General features: G+C 52.0%; 3 protein-coding genes and 1 long non-coding RNA gene across 8 annotated transcripts in view; 2 read left to right on the forward strand and 2 right to left on the reverse strand.

Moving 5' to 3' along the window:
* GBA2 (glucosylceramidase beta 2) overlaps positions 1–5,845 on the forward strand; it is an 11,868-nt gene extending 6,023 nt beyond the window's left edge. The window contains exons 5-18 of the mRNA XM_045780552.2: positions 1,079–1,297; positions 1,589–1,828; positions 2,058–2,160; positions 2,322–2,475; positions 2,567–2,692; positions 2,891–3,063; positions 3,297–3,401; positions 3,610–3,717; positions 3,820–3,971; positions 4,098–4,204; positions 4,355–4,497; positions 4,576–4,691; positions 4,791–4,982; positions 5,258–5,845. Of these exons, the coding sequence (XP_045636508.2) occupies positions 1,079–1,297; positions 1,589–1,828; positions 2,058–2,160; positions 2,322–2,475; positions 2,567–2,692; positions 2,891–3,063; positions 3,297–3,401; positions 3,610–3,717; positions 3,820–3,971; positions 4,098–4,204; positions 4,355–4,497; positions 4,576–4,691; positions 4,791–4,982; positions 5,258–5,530 (2,211 nt within the window). The 3' untranslated portion in view covers positions 5,531–5,845. The remainder of the gene's footprint in view (positions 1–1,078; positions 1,298–1,588; positions 1,829–2,057; positions 2,161–2,321; positions 2,476–2,566; positions 2,693–2,890; positions 3,064–3,296; positions 3,402–3,609; positions 3,718–3,819; positions 3,972–4,097; positions 4,205–4,354; positions 4,498–4,575; positions 4,692–4,790; positions 4,983–5,257) is intronic.
* On the reverse strand, positions 5,709–9,651 carry CREB3 (cAMP responsive element binding protein 3). The gene is made up of 9 exons (XM_045780558.2): positions 9,417–9,651; positions 9,166–9,310; positions 9,022–9,089; positions 8,823–8,912; positions 7,423–7,529; positions 7,236–7,304; positions 6,554–6,638; positions 6,372–6,456; positions 5,709–6,285 (listed from the first exon to the last, which is right to left on the reverse strand). The coding sequence occupies exons 1-9, from the start codon at positions 9,507–9,509 to the stop codon at positions 5,969–5,971; spliced, it is 1,059 nt and encodes a 352-aa protein (XP_045636514.1). The 5' UTR covers positions 9,510–9,651; the 3' UTR covers positions 5,709–5,968.
* Positions 9,652–9,720: 69 nt separating this feature from the next.
* LOC123781167 (uncharacterized) lies at positions 9,721–16,187 on the reverse strand. The gene is made up of 3 exons (XR_006776625.2): positions 15,808–16,187; positions 13,141–13,294; positions 9,721–9,816 (listed from the first exon to the last, which is right to left on the reverse strand). It is a non-coding gene; the product is annotated as an uncharacterized LOC123781167 (long non-coding RNA).
* The window catches only part of TLN1 (talin 1), a 31,682-nt gene continuing 21,283 nt past the window's right edge, over positions 9,819–20,217 (forward strand). For 2 of the 5 annotated variants that reach the window (XM_087869567.1, XM_045780547.2), the window contains exons 1-10: positions 9,820–10,146; positions 16,305–16,467; positions 16,705–16,802; positions 17,045–17,174; positions 17,287–17,439; positions 17,703–17,845; positions 17,955–18,082; positions 18,802–18,862; positions 19,500–19,604; positions 19,944–20,099. In XM_087869567.1, coding sequence (XP_087725693.1) covers positions 16,338–16,467; positions 16,705–16,802; positions 17,045–17,174; positions 17,287–17,439; positions 17,703–17,845; positions 17,955–18,082; positions 18,802–18,862; positions 19,500–19,604; positions 19,944–20,099 — 1,104 coding nt within the window. In that variant the 5' untranslated portion in view covers positions 9,820–10,146; positions 16,305–16,337. Of the gene's footprint in view, positions 10,147–14,396; positions 14,805–16,304; positions 16,468–16,704; positions 16,803–17,044; positions 17,175–17,286; positions 17,440–17,702; positions 17,846–17,954; positions 18,083–18,801; positions 18,863–19,499; positions 19,605–19,943; positions 20,100–20,217 lie in introns of those variants that run through there. The other 3 variants (XM_087869569.1, XM_087869570.1, XM_087869568.1) reach the window with 3 other exon arrangements.

Consider the following 20,217-nt stretch of genomic DNA (forward strand, 5'->3'; position numbering starts at 1 on the left):
GTGGTTGGCAAATGGAAGCGAGTTGGGATTCAGAACCAGCTCTTGCTGTGGTTAAGACCCACGGTCTTAATCATTCTCTACCATTCCGACAACATAAAAAATTATTGTATACATACATTAAAAATATCGGGCATACTTTGAAGCAAGGGAAGAGATATTAACCCCTTATAGCCCCTATCCTCCAGAAGCTTAAATTTTTATTAGGGGAATAGGACTTTGAGAAAACGGAGACTGTGAGACCACATAAGAACCAAAATGAGAGGGATAGATAGTATACTGAGAAAAAAGGGACACTGCTCTAGACTTTGCCCATTCTCTCCCTACACATGCCAACTGTGCCTGTCTCTGGTGGTAGAGTCGTAGTGGAGAAGGGGGTGGGACCTCAGTGAACTGGAGAGGGCCCTGCCCTCAGTGAACCCATAGAGCAGTCAGGGAGTCAGAATGTAAACAAAAACATTATAACATGCTAGACTAGAGAGGTAGGGGGACATCCAGGACAATGACTCACTGCTTGAGGAGAGGAGATGGCATTTGACCTAGGCTTTGAAGGATGAGAGGTTTCACCAGATGGAGAATGAGCAGGAGCAAAGGCACGGAGGAGGAAATGTAGTGTGTTCAAGGAACAGTGAGTATTTGACATGACCAGAGTATAAGTGCTTGAACAGGTAATGAGTCTGATGGCCAGGGAAAGGCCAGATCAAAAAGGGCCTTGAAAGCCAGGTAGAAGAATTTCGACTTTAGCCTGAGGGCCACGGGGAGTCACTGAAACATAAACACAGACTAGCATATCTTGATTTGTCTGTAAGAAAGATCACTCTGATACCAGATGGGAAGAAGCAGAGCATAAACACAGAAATGGTGAGGGCACGAAGACCACCATAGTAAGAAGGGAGAGGAAGCCAGGGAGAGGGGAGGAGGAGGTAGGACCTGGTGGTGACTCACAGTGTGGGAGAGGGGCCTGGCGGATGCGTGAGGCTGTGGTGCAATGATAACCCCTGTAGGCTCAGAAAGGGGAGGGGAGACGAGTTTGAGGTGCTTGTGGTTGCCCCATCCCAGCCTATCTGCCTTCATGGTTTAGTTTACAGTGTGCTTGCGTCGGGAAGGGAAGACTGTGTACCAGCAAGTCCTGTCCCTGGAGCGCCCAAGTGTCCTGCGCAGCTGGAACTGGGGCCTGTGTGGGTACTTTGCATTCTACCACGCCCTCTATCCCCGAGCCTGGACTGTCTATCAGCTTCCTGGCCAGAATGTCACCCTCACCTGTCGCCAGATCACACCCATCTTGCCCCATGACTACCAGGTGAGGCTCCCACTGTGTTTCCTCCATTGCCCTCCCTTCCCTGAGATCTGTCTCTGCTGTAAATTCCACAATCTGTGAAAGAGAGGGGACTGGAACATGACATCATGCTGGTTTTCCAGGACCTCCGCTCAGTGGTAAGACAGACTGCCTGGGAGTATGGGGGATGCAAGTGGAAACTAGAGAGAGTCTACTGGGGGCAGGGGATAGTATTTGAGCCAGGTCCTCGGTGCAGAGGAGTGGGGCCAGGAGGGGATGCACTGGGACCATCTGAGTCTGATCTTTTGCTCCCAGGACAGCAGCCTGCCTGTAGGAGTCTTTGTGTGGGATGTGGAAAATGAAGGGGACGAAGCCCTGGACGTGTCCATCATGTTCTCCATGCGGAATGGACTGGGGGTCGGAGATGATGCCCCAGGGGGATTGTGGAATGAGCCCTTCTGTCTGGAGCGTGATGGGGAGACGGTACAGGGGCTGCTGCTGCATCATCCAACCCTTCCAAATCCCTACACGATGGCTGTGGCCGCACGACTCACGGTACGTTAGAGTCTACCCTAGACCTTAGTCCCCAAACCCCTCAACCTGGCCCCTGAGTGTACCCCATCCCACCACTGTCTCTTCATTTCCTCAATTCCTGAGTCCCATCCTCACGACAGCCCTTAAGCCTCTGGAACTTGGAGGTGGGAATTATAATGGGAACTGGAGAGTTAGTCCAAAGCCAGCATTCTTGTGGAGCTTCCCCTCAGAGTCTTTGGCCCCTTAACAGGCGGATACCACGGTAACCCACATCACAGCCTTTGACCCTGACAGCACTGGGCAGCAGGTGTGGCAAGATCTACTTCAAGATGGACAGCTGGACTCCCCTGCTGGTGATGGGGGGATTTGATAGGGAGGTGGTGGGAAGAGAGGTTGTCCCCGTCTTGGGAGGAGGGGTGAGAGACCTGGTAACGAATAGGCCTTATTTTCCCATATTAGGGATCCCTGGGGCTGAAGGGGGTGCCTATGCCGATTTCTCTTGTGCTTCTCTCAGGCCAAAGCACCCCCTCGCAGAAAGGAGTAGGCATCGCTGGGGCTGTGTGTGTTACAGGCAAGCTACCACCTCGAGGCCAGTGCCGCCTGGAGTTCTCACTGGCTTGGGATATGCCCAGAATCATGTTTGGAGCTAAGGGCCAGGTCTACTACAGGTGAAGGGACCAAGAGAGTACAAGGATCCAAGGTAGTGGAGCTCTGACCTGGAACCTGAGTTCTCATTCTTCCCCTTTCTTTCCATTCCAGGCGGTACACGAGGTTCTTTGGCCGTGATGGTAATGCAGCACCCGCCCTTAGCCACTATGCCCTGTGCCGATATGTAGACTGGGAAGAGAAGATCTCAGCTTGGCAGAGCCCAATATTGGACGACAGGTGCCAATGGGGCCAATCTCTTGCCTTTCTCCCGGGCACTCACACTCCAGTTGGGATACCCTGGTTCAGTTTCCACCCACCACAGTCAGCAGAGTTGGGCTGGGATTCATTTGGTGCCCCCTGCTCTGCGGAACTCCAGAATCCTTCCCTTCCCAGGAAGTCCACTCATTAGACCATTCCCTCCTCCTGACTCCCCAGATCCTTGCCTGCCTGGTACAAATCTGCGCTGTTCAATGAACTATACTTCCTGGCTGATGGAGGCACAGTATGGCTGGAAGTTCCAGAGGACTCCCTACCAGAGGAGCTGGTGGGGAGCATGTGTCAGCTCCGCCCCATCCTCCGGGAATATGGTCGATTTGGCTACCTTGAAGGTATGGGCTGCGGGCAGGCTGCAGTATGGCCGGCCATATCCATGAGGCCAGTTAGTGCCCTACCACAAGGCAGGATGGTGGGTTTTGCCTACCCCGGGGGATTGGTTAGGATGAGGGGTAAGTGGCAGGTCTGGAGTAAGCCAGTGCCCCATCCCCAACTCCAGGACAAGCTAGGGAGGGGAATTGAAGGGGAAGCGGGAATTCCAGCAAGTGTGTCTTCCTCCTTCCTCCAGGCCAGGAATATCGCATGTACAACACATATGACGTCCACTTTTACGCTTCCTTTGCCCTCGTCATGCTCTGGCCCAAACTCGAGCTCAGTCTGCAATACGACATGGGTGAGGGTCCCTTTTGTGCCCCTTCTGGCCTCTTAGCCCCCCACACCCTTGAATCTTTGTCATCCCTCCGGTTGTCTCCACCCTCCTTTCCACCCAACATATCTGCATTCTGCTTACCGGTTCCCCTCTAGGGTCATAAACACAGTTCTGAGCCCCACCTCAAGTCTGCCCATTCCCTGCCCCCCCCCCTTGTGTGTCTGCTCCCCAGCTCTGGCTACACTCAGGGAGGACCTGACACGGCGACAGTACCTGATGAGTGGGGTAATGGCACCTGTGAAAAGGAGGAACGTCATACCCCATGATATTGGGGACCCAGGTAAAAGTTCCTCCACCCCAGAGTTCGCTTCCCTCCCTCAACTTCTGCACCCTCTACTCTACCCACCAATGCAAATCAGTCAGGTTTCCTCCCCTCCCACAGATGACGAGCCATGGCTCCGAGTCAACGCATATGTGGTCCACGATACCGCTGACTGGAAGGACCTAAACTTGAAGTTTGTGCTGCAGGTTTATCGAGACTATTACCTGACGGGTGACCAGGGCTTCCTGAGAGACATGTGGCCTGTGTGTCTGGTAAGACATGCATGTGCAGTGGCCAGTGTGCCAAGGGCATGACTAGTGTCTGGGGAAAGCCCAGCTGGCTATTGTTGTCTTTCTCTAGCATCTGTCTAGGTCTTCAGTGTCTTGGTCCCTCTCTAGGCTGTGATGGAGTCCGAAATGAAGTTTGACAAGGACCAAGATGGACTCATTGAGAATGGAGGCTATGCAGACCAGACCTACGATGGATGGATCACCACAGGCCCCAGGTTGGGGAGTAGGGATTTCCAGGGTACCTGAGGTGGGGAACTGGGCACCAAGGAATTGCGGGCTCAGGGAAGAATGACTCATTGCTTGTTACATTGCATGGGAGTGGCTGGAGCCGCCAGTCTGACCCCCAAACCCATGTCCCTGATCAGTGCTTACTGTGGAGGACTGTGGCTGGCAGCTGTGGCTGTGATGGTCCAGATGGCTGTTCTGTGTGGGGCACAGGACGTCCAGGATAAGTTTTCTTCCATCCTTAGACGGGGCCGAGAAGCCTATGAGAGACTGCTGTGGAATGGTGAGTTGGAGGATCCTAAGGAGCCTTAACGCAGCTCCGGGGACACAAGGAACCTTATTTTGTCTTCCTCTACCCCAGGCCGCTATTACAACTACGACTGCAGCCCTCAGCCTCAGTCCTGTAGCATCATGTCTGACCAGTGTGCTGGCCAGTGGTTCCTGAGGGCCAGTGGTCTAGGAGAAGGAGACACTGAGGTGAGAAAGACTAGGAGGAGGAGCCAGAGAGAAAGGTGGGCTTTTCCTGGAGGCGGGAAGCAAATTTAAAAAAACCGTGATTCTGCCTTTGCCCCCTAGGTATTTCCTACCCCTCATGTGGTCTGTGCCCTCCAGACTATCTTCGAGTTCAATGTCCAGGCCTTTGCAGGAGGAGCCATGGGGGCTGTGAATGGCATGCAGCCCCACGGTGTCCCCGACAGATCCAGTGTCCAGTCTGATGAAGTCTGGGTGGGTGTGGTCTATGGCTTGGCAGCCACCATGATCCAGGAGGTAATGCACCCCCTTTCCATCTCTCCACCATCTGTACCTTGGGCTGGCAAACTTCCTCAGCCATCAAACTTCTGTAGGGCCCTACCCATCTGGAAAGCCTCTCCCTTTTCCCTGGCATGCCTTCCATTTCCTGCCTTCAGGCTTCTATGGGTCAAGTTTATTTCTACCACTAGCTGGGAACTCCCTGAGGGCAGAGACCCTATTGTCTCTATCTGTCCAGCTGAAGTAGCTATTCAGGGATTGCCAAGTAATGTGACTGACATGTCTTCCTACAGGGCCTGACTTGGGAAGGCTTCCAGACAGCTGAAGGCTGCTACCGAACCGTGTGGGAGCGTCTGGGCCTGGCCTTCCAGACCCCTGAAGCATACTGCCAGCAGCGGGTGTTCCGCTCGCTGGCCTACATGCGGCCACTGAGCATCTGGGCCATGCAGTTGGCCCTGCAGCAGCAACAGCATAAAAAGGCCTCTAAGCCGGTAGTCGAGCAGGGCACAGGACTGAGCACAGGGCCTAACCTTGGACCAAAGGAAGCCATGGCAAACCCAAAGTGAGCCCTCTGAACTGTGGGAGGGAGGCTGTAACAGCCCGGCCTCCAGCCTGGCCTTTCCTCTTCACCACTCCCCCCTCCCCCCCAGTCTCCTGCAACCCTGAGCCACCAAGACAATCATGCCCCTTCCCTTCTCCCCACCCACTCGCGCCAGTAAAGAGGGGTTGAAGGTGACCCAAGCATCAGAATCACTTATTTATTTCTCTCCTCACCCAATCCCCTCACTGCATGAAATGTACAAGGAGGTTAGTTGATTACCCCAGGCCCATTCGTGGGGTGGTAGATTTACATGGGTACAAATAAAAGACCCAGAAAGCCAGTTAAGTGTGGTGTGTTTGACCTCTCAGGCTTCCTGACACAGCTCAGAGTAGCCTCTCTCATTCCTTTCATTTAGACACAGACTAGGAACCCCAGGCTCTGGCTTAGCCCCCCAACCTCTCATCTAGCCTGAATATCTGCCCTGTAAGATAACAGATGTGGGGCTGTGAGTAGGGAGCCATCCCCCATCTCTTGTGAAATTTGCATGCAGGGGAAGGATGGGACCTGCGCAGGGAGGCTTTGAGGAAAGGACAGGAAGTGGCAACTTCAGGGGAGGCTCAGCACCAGGAGCCTGGGGCATGTGGTAGAGCAGGCAGCAAGAGTTGCTGGGAGCCTGGAGCTCCTGGTCTGAGCTGTCCTTGGGTACCTCTGACTGCAGGGCAGGCAGCTCCAGCTGGTGAGGGTCCTCACTGGGGAGGGCACGAAGCTGGCGGGACAACACTAAGGAAACAAAGACTCTTCAAGAACTGGCCAGGCTGCCCCCTGCCCCTCCCCCGCTTCCTTAATGGTCTTCTCAAGCCTCTCACCTCCCTGCTCAGCTGGCAGGCTCCCCCTTGTGTCAGAGGAATACATAGCAGGTACGATGAGCAGACAGAACGAGAAAAGTAGGACCTGGAGAACAGGAAAAAGAAAATGAAGAAGGGTTCTAGGTTGCAGCCCTGTCCCTGCCACCTGAGAAAAGGATTTCTCCTTCTGTCACCATGCTCACCAAGACACAGGTGCTGCTGCTGCTTGTTTTGTTCGATATCTGAATGACCATGGCCTGGAGTCTCCTCAGCTGGTCCAGAAGGGACCTAAAAGAAGAGGGGGGACAGTGAGCAGCCCCTGGCCTGGCACCCTGAGATACAATGTTATGGCCACCCCTCTAGCTGTGCACTGAATTATCTCTTGCTTTTCGTCCTATTTTTAAATGGATTCTACCTCTCTGTGGACAAATTGCCTAAAGTTCCTCATTAAAATAAACACCTTTCTGTCCTGACCTGATTTAAACTCCTTTGCAGATATGCCTGATCAGCTATGAACATAATCCTCACAGGCATTCAATGTTCTCTTTCTGACTCAACTCACCTACATTAAGGTTCCAGCCAGACTGTACTATGCTGTGTTCTTTCTGCCTAGAGTGCTCCCTACCCTGATCCCCGCCCCAGAAACCTGTTACTATCAACTGTCATCTGCCCCATGGGGTCTTTCTTGATCCCTCCTCTTTCTTAATACTTAACTTACTTAGTTACTTGTGAATTTGCTCCCCATTACTGTGAGCTTCTTGGAATCAGATCCACTAAAGGCCAAGCACCAGACCTTGCATGTGGGAGCTGCCCAGTGTGGAGCAAGGGAAAGAGTGAGACAGCATAAAACAGCAGGGAGAAGGGACTGATGTTAGAGTTACTTACAAATTCTGTTCCTCCAGGAGCTGTACTTTGTTCTGTAGCTCCAGATTCTGGGCTGTGTATTTCAAGACCCTGGGGGAATAACAGGATATGGTGATACGGCCTGTATCGCCCCTTCAAAACCAAACACTTCCAACTACCTCTGCATCCCCGCCCCCACCCCCAACCCCGGTCCCTCTCCCTTTTGTACCTGCTCTCTAAACCTCCCAAATACACCTTCTTCTTCCTGCGGCTCTCTTGAGCAGACTTTTTGTTTCTAATCTTCCTCCGCACTCGTGTCAGAACTTGCTCTTCCATCTAAGAGAAGGTGGAAAAGAGGTCTCATCAGAGGAACATTGGATCAAATAGTTGGAAGGCAACTAAATTCAATCTTCTCAATGCAGGAATCCTTTCTACAGCTTCCCTGACCAATAGGCACTTGGCTTCTCTCTCAATGCCTCTGAAGGCCAGGGGTTAATGTCCTCACGAGCAGACCATCTTTAACAATTTTATTAATTAAAACAAACAAAAAAACGGGGCACCCGGGTGGCTCAGTAGGTTGGGAGTCTGACTCTTGATTTCAGCCCAGGTCATGATCTCAGGGTCATCGGATCGTGCTCAGTGGGGAGTCTGCTTGAGATTCTCCTTCTCTCTCCCTCTCCCTCTGCCCCCACCCCCGACCCTGCCCTGCTTGTGTACACAAGCACAATCTCTCATTAAAGTAAATAAATCTTTAAAAAAAAATCTTCCTTATCCTGAGCCAACGTATGCTTCTATGATTTCTATCAATTGGACTTACCTAGTACCTATCTCTGAGGCCAAATGGAATGAACAGTCTTTAACTATTTTAAGGCACTTAACATGTCTTCAGAGTTAAAAAATCTGGGCAAAAATTTCGACTCCTCACCTTATCTTCTTTCCTCGGGATGGACTGCATCCTCTTAATATCTGTCAAAGATCTGGGTTCAAAACTAGACACTAAGATGTGCTCTGGCCAGTATAAAGGAGAGTAAGATGGTCACTGCCCTTCTAGAGGCAACACCTGCATTGATACAGCCTTTAAACCCCACTCGCTTTCTTAGTCATCTCAAACTGCTAACTCATCTTGTATTTTTTAAGAAATTAAAATTCTCTCAACTTTTCTGTACTGTTGATTTCACAACAGTACCACAATACCATGCTTGTAAAGCTGCCACTCATTGCGTGAAACTTAAAACTTGGGATTTTACAATTACTCTTGCTATACTACTTAGTCCAGCCTTGATGAATTCTAAAACTTAATTCTACCATTCAACTATACGTGGATTACCATGAGGCCAGTGAAATCTAAGCATCAAGGCCCTTTGCTTGCACAGTCCTTTCCAAGTCCCTATACTAATGCTGCACTGATGATTTTGAATTCTTCTTTCTTAAAGAGGATACCAAAAATGTGTATAAGCCCCACAAAACTAGGATCTGCCTCTGCATTCACCATAATGATATGTTCCAGCTTCCTATTAGAACAAATTTGCTAAGTTTTCTAACCTAAGTCCTTCCTGATATAAAATTAACAGAAGTGGGTACTTGGGACTCACAAACCTCCTCCAGCTTTCCCACCAATGGGAGTCTTACCTTAGTAAGAGGAAGTGTCCCATGCAGAGTAAGCCCCTCCTTCTCCAACAGCCTCTTCTCCTCATCTGTCAGTATCAGCCTAGCAATTTCCTGGGGTTACCAGGAGGTGGGCAGCAGAGTTGTAAAGGGATGTCAGAAAGGAAAGGGAAATCCGCCCCCACCCGTCCAATGTGGGAATAATCCCGCCATAAATAAGTACCTGCTCTGCCGGCTCCTCCACACGCAGTGGAGTCGTCTGCGCCCCCTCTTTTCCATAGTTACCACCATCTGCAAAAGGAAAAGTATAAATAGCCAGGCTCACGAGTCCTCTCCTTCCCCCAAACTTCACTTATTTCAGACTCACCTAGATCTATGGAGACATGTTGTGAGAGAGAGTAGGTGTGATCATGGTGAACAAGACAGGAATCAGAGGAGCTAAGGACGTTCAACGATGTTGGGGGACTCAACAGGGAATCCAGTAAATCCTCTGTCTCCCATTCACTCAGCGCCTGCACAGGGTTCAAATTTTAACAAGCCTTGACATATTACTACCCACTGCCTCATGAACGCGGTCCGCCCAACCCCGCGCCTCCTGGTCTCACAGCCCCCACCCACCTCGGAAAGCGGCTGCTCAGCCCCCAAATCTCCGCTTTCCTCTAGCAGGAAGTCCAGCAGGTCCTGGTCACCCAAGTCCAACGCCAGTTCCATGCCGGAGATAAACGGGAAGCGTGGGCAGAAACAAAGAAGCTCACCCCACCACCTATCCGCAACCCTGAACCAGTCGTCCTCAAACCGCACCAGCCCCCTAGGCTGATTTCTCCGCAACTTCCAACACTACGGAAGTGACGCGCTACCCACGAGGCATTCCGGGACTTGGAGTTCCTTCTGACGCGGAAGTGGCCTAGCAGCTGCGCGCCACGTACCGGGAGCTATGCAAATAGAGGGGACGTCCCTGCTGCTTCCTCACACCCTGAGGGCGGGCATTCCGGGGGACGGGCTCCGCCTTGGCCGCCGGCTGTAAAAGGGAAGGGTTAGAGACTAAAAGGGAACTCGGGCACAGTTCGAGCGCTTTCTCCGGATTGTGCCGCACCCTTGCTTCCTGCCGGGGAGGGGCCGCTTGTCTAAGGCCGGCTCCCGAGCATCGAGAGCTGGGGCCAGAGCAGCTTCCTGCTGTCCCCGCAACCATAGAGCGCGGGCCCAGGGCGCCGCCCGCGGGTGGGGGACGTTCCGGGGACGGAAGTGGCCGAGAGAGTGTCGAAGGGAGGGCGAGGCCGGAGCCCGATTGCCACCGGGAGAACGAGCGGGTTAGCGGGCCGGCGGGCGGGGCACAAGCCGGGCAGCGCAGGTAGGCCGGACCGGGCCTAGCCGGAGCCTCAGGGTGGGGCGCAAGGCAAGGCCGGGGAAGCGGGCTGGCGGGCGGGCGGGTGGGGCCCCCGACTCTCGTGCGTCTCCTGTTTCGGGTCCTGTTGGAGAGGTCAGCGTCCAGTGTATCTCGGCTTGGGATGGGAGTTAAGTAGGCCGTTTTAAGGGAGCCAGGCCCTTCCTGGGATCAGTCCTCTGTCCTGAATAAGTTTTGGGGAGGGTGAGGAGTGGGGTGGCAGTGAGGCGCAGGGCGGGGATCGGCTTTGAGGTTAGCTGATAGCGGGTATGTGGGTAGGAAAGCTTCGGGTGATCTGGGGATTAGGTGGAGTTGGGTTCAGGAATCAAGGTTAGTTTAAGGAGTTATAAAGCCGGAGTTGAAATTTAGAGTTACTAGTGTCAGTCAGGTCCGTTTTATGTAGGTAAAATTTGGTTTAGGTCATTATTTTGTTTTCTGGACAACGTAAGTCCAAGTTAGGATTCGGGACCGGGTTAAGGGTCAACACAAGAATTAAGTTAGAAGTGCAGTGGTGATGGGTATTAAGGAGGGCACGTATTGCATGGTGCACTGGGTGTTATAGGCAAGTAATGAATCATGGAACTTTACATCAAAAACTAGGGGTGTACTGTATGGTGACTAACATAATATAATAAAAATATTATTAAAAAATAAATAAAAAGAGAGACATAGAGAAAAGAAAAAAGTGCAATTTTAGAGATGAGAGAACATTAGCATGGTACTAGGGATAAAGAGCAATGGGATGAGTCAGGCATCAAGTGACAAAGGAGTTCTGGGCTTAGAGATCAACATTTAGGGTTAAGGTTGGGGAATTTGGTGCTAGAGGTAAAAATTAGATCAATATTAGGGATCAAGGATTGGGTACGGGTGTCTGTTAGGAAAGGGATGAATGTCGAAGCCAGTATTGAGAAACAGGAAACAAATTCGGGTCAGGGTTAATGTTAGGAGTTAGGTTAGTTTTGGGGGGGTTATGGTTGAGGTTAGGGTAGTTGATCTCAGACAGATAAAATTTAAGAGATTGGCAGTAAGTAGGTGCACTCATTCTGCGGGGAGGTCTCATTCCTACGTAGTTTCAGGCGTTCTGTAGCCCAGAGATATGATAAACTAATTTCAGGTTTGGGTTCTGGGCTTCAACTAGAATTGCAGGTATCTGGGATTCCAGCTTCTTTATTCTGCTCTCTAAATCCAGGGCTCTTGCTGTGGTCACCACAGTTGAGAGACAGGGGTTCCTGGGCTATGTTGTTTATACAAGATAGGAGGTGGGAATGGGACTGGGACCCAGGAGAGGTACAGGTCTAGTCATAAGTGAGGGACTACTTAGGGAGAGGGGACTATGATTAAGGGGAGGCTGACCACAGAGACACAGTTGCCATGGGAGAAAGAGATGACCGAATCCTCTGAAAGTTCAGCCCCACTGCCTCCCAATTCTCTCATTCACTAGTTATTAAGTCCTCTCCAACTCTCTTCCCTGGCCCTGCAGTTCACACACCCCATCCCCCCCACCCCACCCCCGATACCCCCTTTCTGCAAGCACAGTCCTGCATACAGAATTCTCCCCTCACCTGTAACTCTCCCATGCTGTTCATTTTACCGAGGGTTCCCAGTTGCAGTTCTATTTCCCTGAATCTGCACCTCCTACCATATTTTGCCCTCTCCCAAATCTGAGCTTTCCCATCATCTTAAAGCACTCTCCCACACTTTACCCCACTCACCCACCTGCATACCTCCTGGTCGTCTGCTGAATACCCCACCCCCAGCCCAACATAAGTGCCAGGTACTCCCAGGCCCTGCTATGTACCAGCCTCTGGCTTTAAGCCTCCTGAATTTCTTGGTCCAGTTGTAGATCCCCTTCCCCCACTCCCCAAACAGAAAAGAGGAAATGAGACCCAAAGAGGAAACTGGGTCTTGCTGATCCCACGCCCAGCCAGGCCACTGACCACACCCCCATTTCACTCCCAGCCTGACCCTGCCACTGACCACAGCACTATCCCCTCTACCCAGTGTGACCCAGCCACTGGTTATACCCCATACCCACCCACCCCCACCAACTCCAGCTCTGCTTATACTCTGCCAGTGTCCCTTCACTCTCCTCCCCACCCCATCCCAGCCTTTAGCTACTGACCACAGCCCCATCTCTTCTCAGACTCCTGCAGCCTGATCTGACCTCTGACCTCACTCTGTCATTCCCTGACTTATAATTATTTTCCCCCTTCCGCTAGCCTGATCCAGTGATTGATCATATATTTATTTTTCCTACCACCATCTTCCCCAGCCTCTCTGTACACCTCGTCTTCTCCATTTCTAGTCCGATACAGTCACTAACCTCATCCCTTCTGCCCCTACCTGGTGCTAACCACATCCCCATCTTCTGTGCCCCAGAGCCTCATCTTCATATACCCAGCTCGACCCAGTCCTCCCCTTCTCCCCTTCCCAATTCCTTGTGTAAACTCAAGCCACCCCAGCCACTGAGTGGCTACTGATGACAGAAGCTGTGGGACTCTAGTCTGACTTTGGGCCCCGGCCCCTGAAGGTTGACAGGACAGACTGTCCTCAGGTCCTGACAGTTCTACCTCTTAAAACTATAAATAAGCAACATCCTCCTCTCTACCATTCTAACTGCTATCATCACTTCTCATTTGTGCTAATGCAGTGTCTTTCTGACCAGTCTCCAAGGTAACTGCCAGAATTATTTTCCAAAATCTAGTTCTGGTTATGTCCCTTTTCTGCTCAAAGCCTCCCTTGGCCTCCTGGTGCCCTCCAGTAGGTAAAATACTCCTTCCTCTCTAGTCCTCCCTGCCTTTTCAGCCTAACCCTGACTTCCCCATCACTGCTCCCTTGCAGGTGCCCTGTGCTTCAGCCCGCCTGCCCGCTCACTTCCCTGAACGCGCTCCTCTGTGATTTCGTGCTCCTCCACCTTTGCTTACACTCTTCTCTCTGCCTGGAATGCTACCCTTGACTCACCTCCGGCTGGCATAGTGGAGACAGCTTGGGCTTTGGAGTCAGAGAGATGTGGGTTTGGATCCTGGCTTCACAACTTCACAAATTTACTAGTTATATGACTTTGGAGAAGTTCCTTGAAGAAGTATTTAACGTCTTTGCACCTCAGTCTCCTAATCTGTAAAAATGGAAATAATGATACCTATCTTGCCAGGTTGTTGTAAAGATTAAATGAAATTATGTCTACAAAGAAATTAACATAATCATCAATAAAAGTTAGACCCTTATGATTTTTTATTATCTTTTTTTAAAGCCCTAACTTCAAGTGACACTTTTCACAGAGACTTTTTGGTCCCTCTTCTCTAATCTAAAGGGATCCGTCCCCTGAGCACACACCTCTTGACTCTGACCACATCCTGCCCTGTGTTATAATTCTGTATTTAGCCTTCCCACTCAGCTAACTGGGAGCCCCTTGCAAGCGAGTGGAGGGCTTGCTCTTCTTGCTTCCCAGTCACTGAGAGTTTGGCCCAGGGCCTTTTTCACAACAGACCCTCCGAAATGCTTGTTGGGTGAATGGAGGGAGAATGTCTTTGTAATGGGAGGAGAGATGTTGGGGCAAGTTGTTCTCTTGTGGATAGAGGTGTGTTTGTGGGGAAGCTGTGTGCTGGGATGGGGTTTTTACGGGAGGATAATGTGGTTGTGATGGGGTCTGCGTAGGGACTGCATGTTTGAGATAACGTGTATGTGGAGACAGGGTAAGTAGCTTTGTGGTAAAGAGCTCTGTGTATAGACTGGGGTGCAGTTGGGGAGAATGAATATGCGTAGATAGGTGTAGGTGGTGAGGGGCTATGTCGAGGGAGATCAGGTCCAGCCCTTCAGCTGCCCAGTCCAGCCTGAAATGAGCCTCCAACAGCCTGAGGCCGGATATGTCAGTCTCACCCACAACCACCACCCCCCCTCCCGCGGTTGCGGACTCAGAGGCCAAATTTGGTAACAGACTGAGTGTTACTCCCCCAACCCTCATGCATTCTGACTTTGTCTTCAGCTTTCTCTCTCCTTTGTCCCTTACTGTAGCTCCCTGTCTTTCTGCAGCTCCCTTTGTGGGTACCTGTTCTGACTATATTCTCCATGTACCCCAAATTCTTTACCCCCCAGTATACTTACATTCCATTCCTTGCTGGGATTTGACCTCTTGTCCTCCCCCCCCCCCCATTGCCCAACTCCTCTGGAATGCATCTCAGGAATGTCTTGAGGGAGGAGGAGTTCCCTGGGAGGGGGATGGGGGGGCATTGTTGCTGTTTCGTAAAACATGATGGAAAAGGGAGCAAAGTTCTCAGGGCAGAGCAGGAACTGGATAGCTTCTCCCCATACTTCCAAGGGCCTTGTTCTGTGCCCTCATCACCCTCAGTTCACTTCTCAGTTCCCTTTCCTGCCTCACCATCTTGTAGCGATGTGGGTGTCCACTCAGGACCAGCCTGGGAGGAAGGGTAGGCCTGACTCATCTCCCTTATCGGGGTCTCACCAGAGGTTTCCTTGCTTGAAGAAGAAGGGGGTGTCCATATGTCCGGAGGAAATGGGGGAGACATGCAGTTTCAGCTTAGGGTGGAGGGTCCTGTCAGTTCTGCCCTCAGCTCCTCTGACTCCTCTGCTTCGTTGACCCTCCAGCCCTCCAGCAACCCCACGGCCAGGTCTGTCAAGCTACTGGGAGAGGTGGCCGAGGAATAGGGAGGTGGGCAGAGAGCTGGGGAGACTGGAAGGGTCCTCACTTGTTTGGAAATAAAGATAGTGAGCTGTGGTTTCTTGTGAGACTCTGGACTACTTATAAGGTCAGAATGGTCTGTCAGATCCCCGATCCACACCTTTCTCACATATACCTGTCTCCTCTTTCTAGATTTTCAGTCTCCTTCACCTCATCCTTCCTAACCTCTTCACCCGCCAAAAACCTATCCCTTCCCAACTTCCCTGGTTCTCAACTGGCTTCTGTATCCCAGCACCCCCACCTGCTTCCAGCCTTCCCCCAGTCCTGCATTTCCCCACTTGGGGCTAGCCATTTGCCAGGAGGGGAATGGGCAGCCCGGAGTTGCTCATTCTCTTAGTCGAGAGGAACCAATCCCTGTACCAAACTGGGTCACATCATCAGCTGCCAGGTAGACTTGTCCTCTTGTGCCCTGGGTGCCACCTGCCACCTGCAAGGGTTCCTCCAGCCTGCTGAGAGGTGGTGCCAAGGAGGGCGGGGGAGGTCAGGGTGGGACTGATATCTCGAGCTGCACTGAAAGCACCATCAAGGGAGACAGTGAGACGGAGGGCAGAGCTTGAGAAGGACTTACTGAAGACAGGAGAGCGTAGGAGGAGTTGTCGTGAGGACTGGGATTCCCTTCGTGACTTGGAGCAAGGACCAAGTTAGAGGGACTGGGGTCTTCCTCTGACCTGCCTTGAAACTACCCTACTTGCCCCACCATGGTCTGATATCCATTCTGCAAAATTGAAGAGTTGACTAGGTTATTTCTGAGATCCCTTTGGATTAGAGAATCATCATTCTAGCTTGACTGCCAGGGAAGCCAAATATGGGGCCAGGCTCCCTGGGAAGGCCCCTCCCTCTCCAGTGAGACGACTCAAGCAGCCGGTGTTTGGTCTCCCTGCCGGGCTAGCTAGAGTCGGTGTTTGCAGGCTTCAGGATCTCTTGGGAATTACCTAATATAACGTCTTCATTTTGCAGAGAAGGAGGCTAAAGCTGTCAGAGCGAAGGTCACATGATGAGTCAGGGCAGAGCTCTGAAAATCCCAGACAGGAAAAAGCCAGCAAGACCTAGTGAGAGACAAAGAAAAAAAGACTGAACCAAGAAAAGATGAAAACAAGGCAGAGGCAGGGCTGGGAAAGGAGCAAGGTGGGGGCAAGAGAGAGACACTGGGCAGACAGAAGGGAGGCACAGATGCTAGTGGTAGGGACAGGACGGTGTCCTCGGGGAACACTGCATTGCAGACCAGACTCCTTCACATATCTCAGGTGGTTAGGATTGGTTCTTTTGGTATAAGTAATTTTTTACTCTTTAAAATTCTTAGAATAAAATAGTTATGTTACTACTTGCTCTGGTGGGTCCCTTTCAAAAACACCCCTCCCCGGGGCTCCATCTGGGTGACCTCCTCTCCACTAATGAGGATGTGTGCTGATGCCCTGATGCCACGGGCCAGGTAGAGCCAGGCTGGAGAGGAGAAGCTGCCACCATGGTTGCACTTTCGCTGAAGATCAGCATTGGGAATGTGGTGAAGACGATGCAGTTTGAGCCGTCCACCATGGTGTACGATGCCTGTCGCATCATTCGTGAGCGCATCCCAGAGGCCCTGGCTGGCCCTCGTGAGTCTGAGTACCCTGGTGGCAGGGGTGGGAGTCTTCGGTCCCTCCTTGTTCCCAGGCTCTTGGCTTTAAGGGATGACCCCATTGTCCCTCAAGGCTACTCAGGCCTCATGCTCCATGGTTCCCTCTCTCCCCTTTAGGCCCTCGGTCCCTGGGGAAATAGTAAAGGGCAGCCATGCAGCCATTCAGCCACCCTGGGGTCCTCATATGTCTGAGGTGATTCATCCTCTCTTTTAGCCAGCGACTTTGGGCTGTTTCTGTCAGATGATGACCCCAAAAAAGGTATATGGCTGGAGGCCGGAAAAGCTTTGGATTACTACATGCTCCGAAATGGGGTGAGTATCACTTCATCAAGGACCATCAACGTCCCCTACTCCACCTCCTCTTTTCAGCACCCATATCTGTTGTCTCTGACCCTCTCCAGGCTTTCTATCCCAGGCAGTCAAAATAACTTGCTTTTTGAGGGAGCCACCGTAGTCTTGCTTTTAGTAATCTACTTTCCTCCCCTCTGGCCATGGAAAAAGGAAATAATACCTCTAGCTTCAAGGGGCCCCTCCTCCCATTCCTGCCCCAACAGGACACCATGGAGTACAGGAAGAAACAGAGGCCCCTAAAAATCCGCATGCTTGATGGAACTGTGAAGACTATCATGGTGGATGACTCTAAGACTGTCACCGACATGCTCATGACCATCTGTGCCCGCATTGGTAAGGGGTCTTGGTGGGGCTGAGGGCTCGGGAATGGAGGCTCCAGCTCTGCCAGAAAACACAGATGTGGTGCCCGGGATGCTACCGACCCTGACCCCTCCCCTTCCCCCAGGCATCACCAACCACGATGAATATTCACTGGTTCGAGAGCTGATGGAAGAGAAGAAGGAGGAGGTGACAGGGACCTTACGAAAGGACAAGACCCTGCTGCGAGATGAAAAGAAGATGGAGAAACTAAAGCAGAAATTGCACACAGATGATGAGTGTAAGCAGAAATAGGAAACAGAGGGCCCTGGAAATGGTCAGGGTTGGGGGGGCGGGGGGCAGCTGTTTATTCTGTAGTTATGGAAACTCTGCTTTTGCGAGACACTGCTTTCGATGCAGGACGTATCAGCAATAAAACAAAGTCTTACATTCACGGAACTTACCGGTGGGGGAAGGTAGGAAATGAAGAACAACAAAAAGCCAAAGAGCGCACAACACAGGCGCCCCAGGGGCTTGGCACTGAGGGGACTCTGTGTGTCCCAGTGAACTGGCTGGACCATGGCCGCACGCTGAGGGAACAGGGAGTGGAGGAGCACGAGACGCTTCTGCTGCGGCGGAAATTCTTCTACTCAGACCAGAACGTGGACTCCCGGGACCCCGTACAGCTGAACCTTCTTTATGTGCAGGTGTGGAGAGGATTTGCCTGGGGTGGGGGAGGTAGGGAGAGGGGGCGGAAGCAGTGGGGGGGGGGGGTCCCTGCACCCAACACAACACCCGCCGCCATGTGTTCTCCAGGCGCGAGATGACATCCTCAATGGCTCCCACCCTGTCTCCTTCGACAAGGCCTGTGAGTTTGCTGGCTTCCAGTGCCAGATCCAGTTTGGGCCCCACAATGAGCAGAAGCACAAGGCTGGCTTCCTCGAGTGAGTGACCCACATCCCACACCCTGTCAGGGCCCAGGACTCATTGCCATTGTGACCCCAACAGCCCTGCCCCCCTCCCAGGCCTTCTGTCTCTGTTCCTCTTCCGATGCACCAGGGTTTGACCCACATGGGTACCTTTTTTGCTGCCGTCAGCTATTTGTCTCCTCACTGGCCCCATGTGGAACCTGAATGTAGCCCAGAATCTCTGCCTCTGCCCCATGCTTCTCAAGCAAGCATGTAACCTTTTTTGAGATTCTCTGAAGAATTTTACTGCAGTAGCCAGAGGCAAACAGTACATTTCTCCTCATAGGGAACATAGACTTAGAAAGCTTCACAGGTCTCATCCACGGATCCTCCTCAGAATGTGTAGAGTTCAGCGTGGCTTGCTTAGCTTCCTACGTGCATGGTCATCCTTCTACTGAGCTCCTCCCCTCAGTCCCCTGCGGTAGTGCTCTAGACCCTCTTTCCTCAGGGACTGAGCCTGCGACTCAGGCTCCCTCGGTTCCTTTCCCTGTAGGGAGAGACACAGGCTGCACTCAAGAGCTCATGCTAGGTCGTCTCGATTTCATGGATAATCCCAACTCTGGTCCCTCGAGCCTTCCATCTCCCCAAAGATAACACTGTCCTAGACATTTCCTCACACCCCCAGGCCCACAGTCCATGGCCCACATACCCCTGATGCTGTCCACTACATGCTGACCCTCCCTTTTCTGGTATAGCCTGAAGGACTTCCTGCCCAAGGAGTATGTGAAGCAGAAGGGAGAGCGTAAGATCTTCCAGGTGAATGGGGATAGGGGAAGTGTTGGGGATGCCCTGGGAGCTTTGCTGCTTAATCCTACTGACTGAATGGACCCCAGCCCCTTCCTTGTTTCCTCCCACCCTGCTTCCACCCACCAAGCTGCTCTCCCACCTCTCCTGTGCCAAGAAAGCGGAAGACCTGGGCCTTTCATCTCAGTTCCATCACTGCATTTGATGTGGAATTCAATTCAATATTCTTGTTTTCTTTTCTTTGCCTCTAACGTGGGATGACAGTACCTGCCCTGGGTAGGATTGGTAGGAGAATCAAATGAGACAGTATGGCTGAAATTACTGTGACAAGTATATCTTTGTACAGATGTGTTATCCCCACTTCTTGAATACTCAGCCCAAAAAGCCTTCTATCTGACCTTCTACTTATCTGTTTATGTCTCTAGAACATCTGCAAGTTCTCTAACTATATTCCCTGAATTGTCGCTTGTGCATATCCTTTGTCAGCCCCCAGCCCGTCACCCTCTCATTTCTCATATCCTGCACCCCCTAACCTTTCCTGTGTCCCCCACACTACGCTCCCATTGTAGTTAACATCGCAACTCCTGATCAGTGACACTGTCTAGGTTCCCACATTTGCTAAACGTTTTGCCCCATTTCCTACTCTAAGGCACACAAGAATTGTGGGCAGATGAGTGAGATCGAGGCCAAGGTGCGCTACGTGAAGCTAGCCCGTTCCCTCAAGACATACGGCGTCTCCTTCTTTCTGGTTAAGGTGGGCTACAGACCCTTCTCACTGTCCTCCTTATTCCCGCTCTTATCCTTTCCTCTCAAACCCCGGCCCTGCCCTCGGTCACATTTTCCATCATCCCTACAAGGCCCATTCTCTGCCTTGCTCTGACCTTGTGAAAATTCGCCCTGTTGTCAGCCCTCTGCCACCACTTGGCTCCCGACCCTGTATTTTCCCTCGAGGAGCTTGTCCTGGCTCCTTCCGGACACCCTATTCAGCTCTCCTGCGCTCCTCAGCACCCCCTTGTGGTCTAGATCTGATCTGCTCATTCACTCCTCTGTGTGACCTCTGGCCACAGCACCAGTGACAACCTCTGCCTCACAGGAAAAGATGAAAGGAAAGAACAAGCTGGTGCCCAGGCTTCTGGGCATCACTAAGGAGTGTGTGATGCGAGTGGACGAGAAGACCAAAGAGGTGATCCAGGAGTGGAGCCTCACCAACATCAAACGCTGGGCTGCCTCTCCCAAGAGCTTCACCCTGGTGAGTCTGGGGGCCCAGCGGGGAAGGGGCTCTGGAATTTCCAGGTGGGGGCAGCTGCAGAGGTCTCTCCCCTCCCTTGGGATAGTGCACTGAGTGTGAATCCAGAAAAAGGGGAACT

Source organism: Ursus americanus, chromosome 18 (genome assembly GCF_024610735.1).
Source record: "Ursus americanus isolate L20-20 chromosome 18, mUrsAme1.1.p, whole genome shotgun sequence".
Taxonomy (NCBI): domain Eukaryota; kingdom Metazoa; phylum Chordata; class Mammalia; order Carnivora; family Ursidae; genus Ursus; species Ursus americanus.

Excerpts from the sequence above, each read along its gene's own strand:
- CREB3 (XM_045780558.2), bottom strand. The coding sequence starts at position 9,509 with ATGGAACTGGCGTTGGACTTGGGTGACCAGGACCTGCTGGACTTCCTG. Across the intron at positions 9,311-9,416 it reads CTGAGCAGCCGCTTTCCGAG|GCGCTGAGTGAATGGGAGAC; the intron begins GTGGGTGGGGGC and ends AACCCTGTGCAG. Across the intron at positions 8,913-9,021 it reads TGGAGGAGCCGGCAGAGCAG|GAAATTGCTAGGCTGATACT; the intron begins GTACTTATTTAT and ends TGGTAACCCCAG.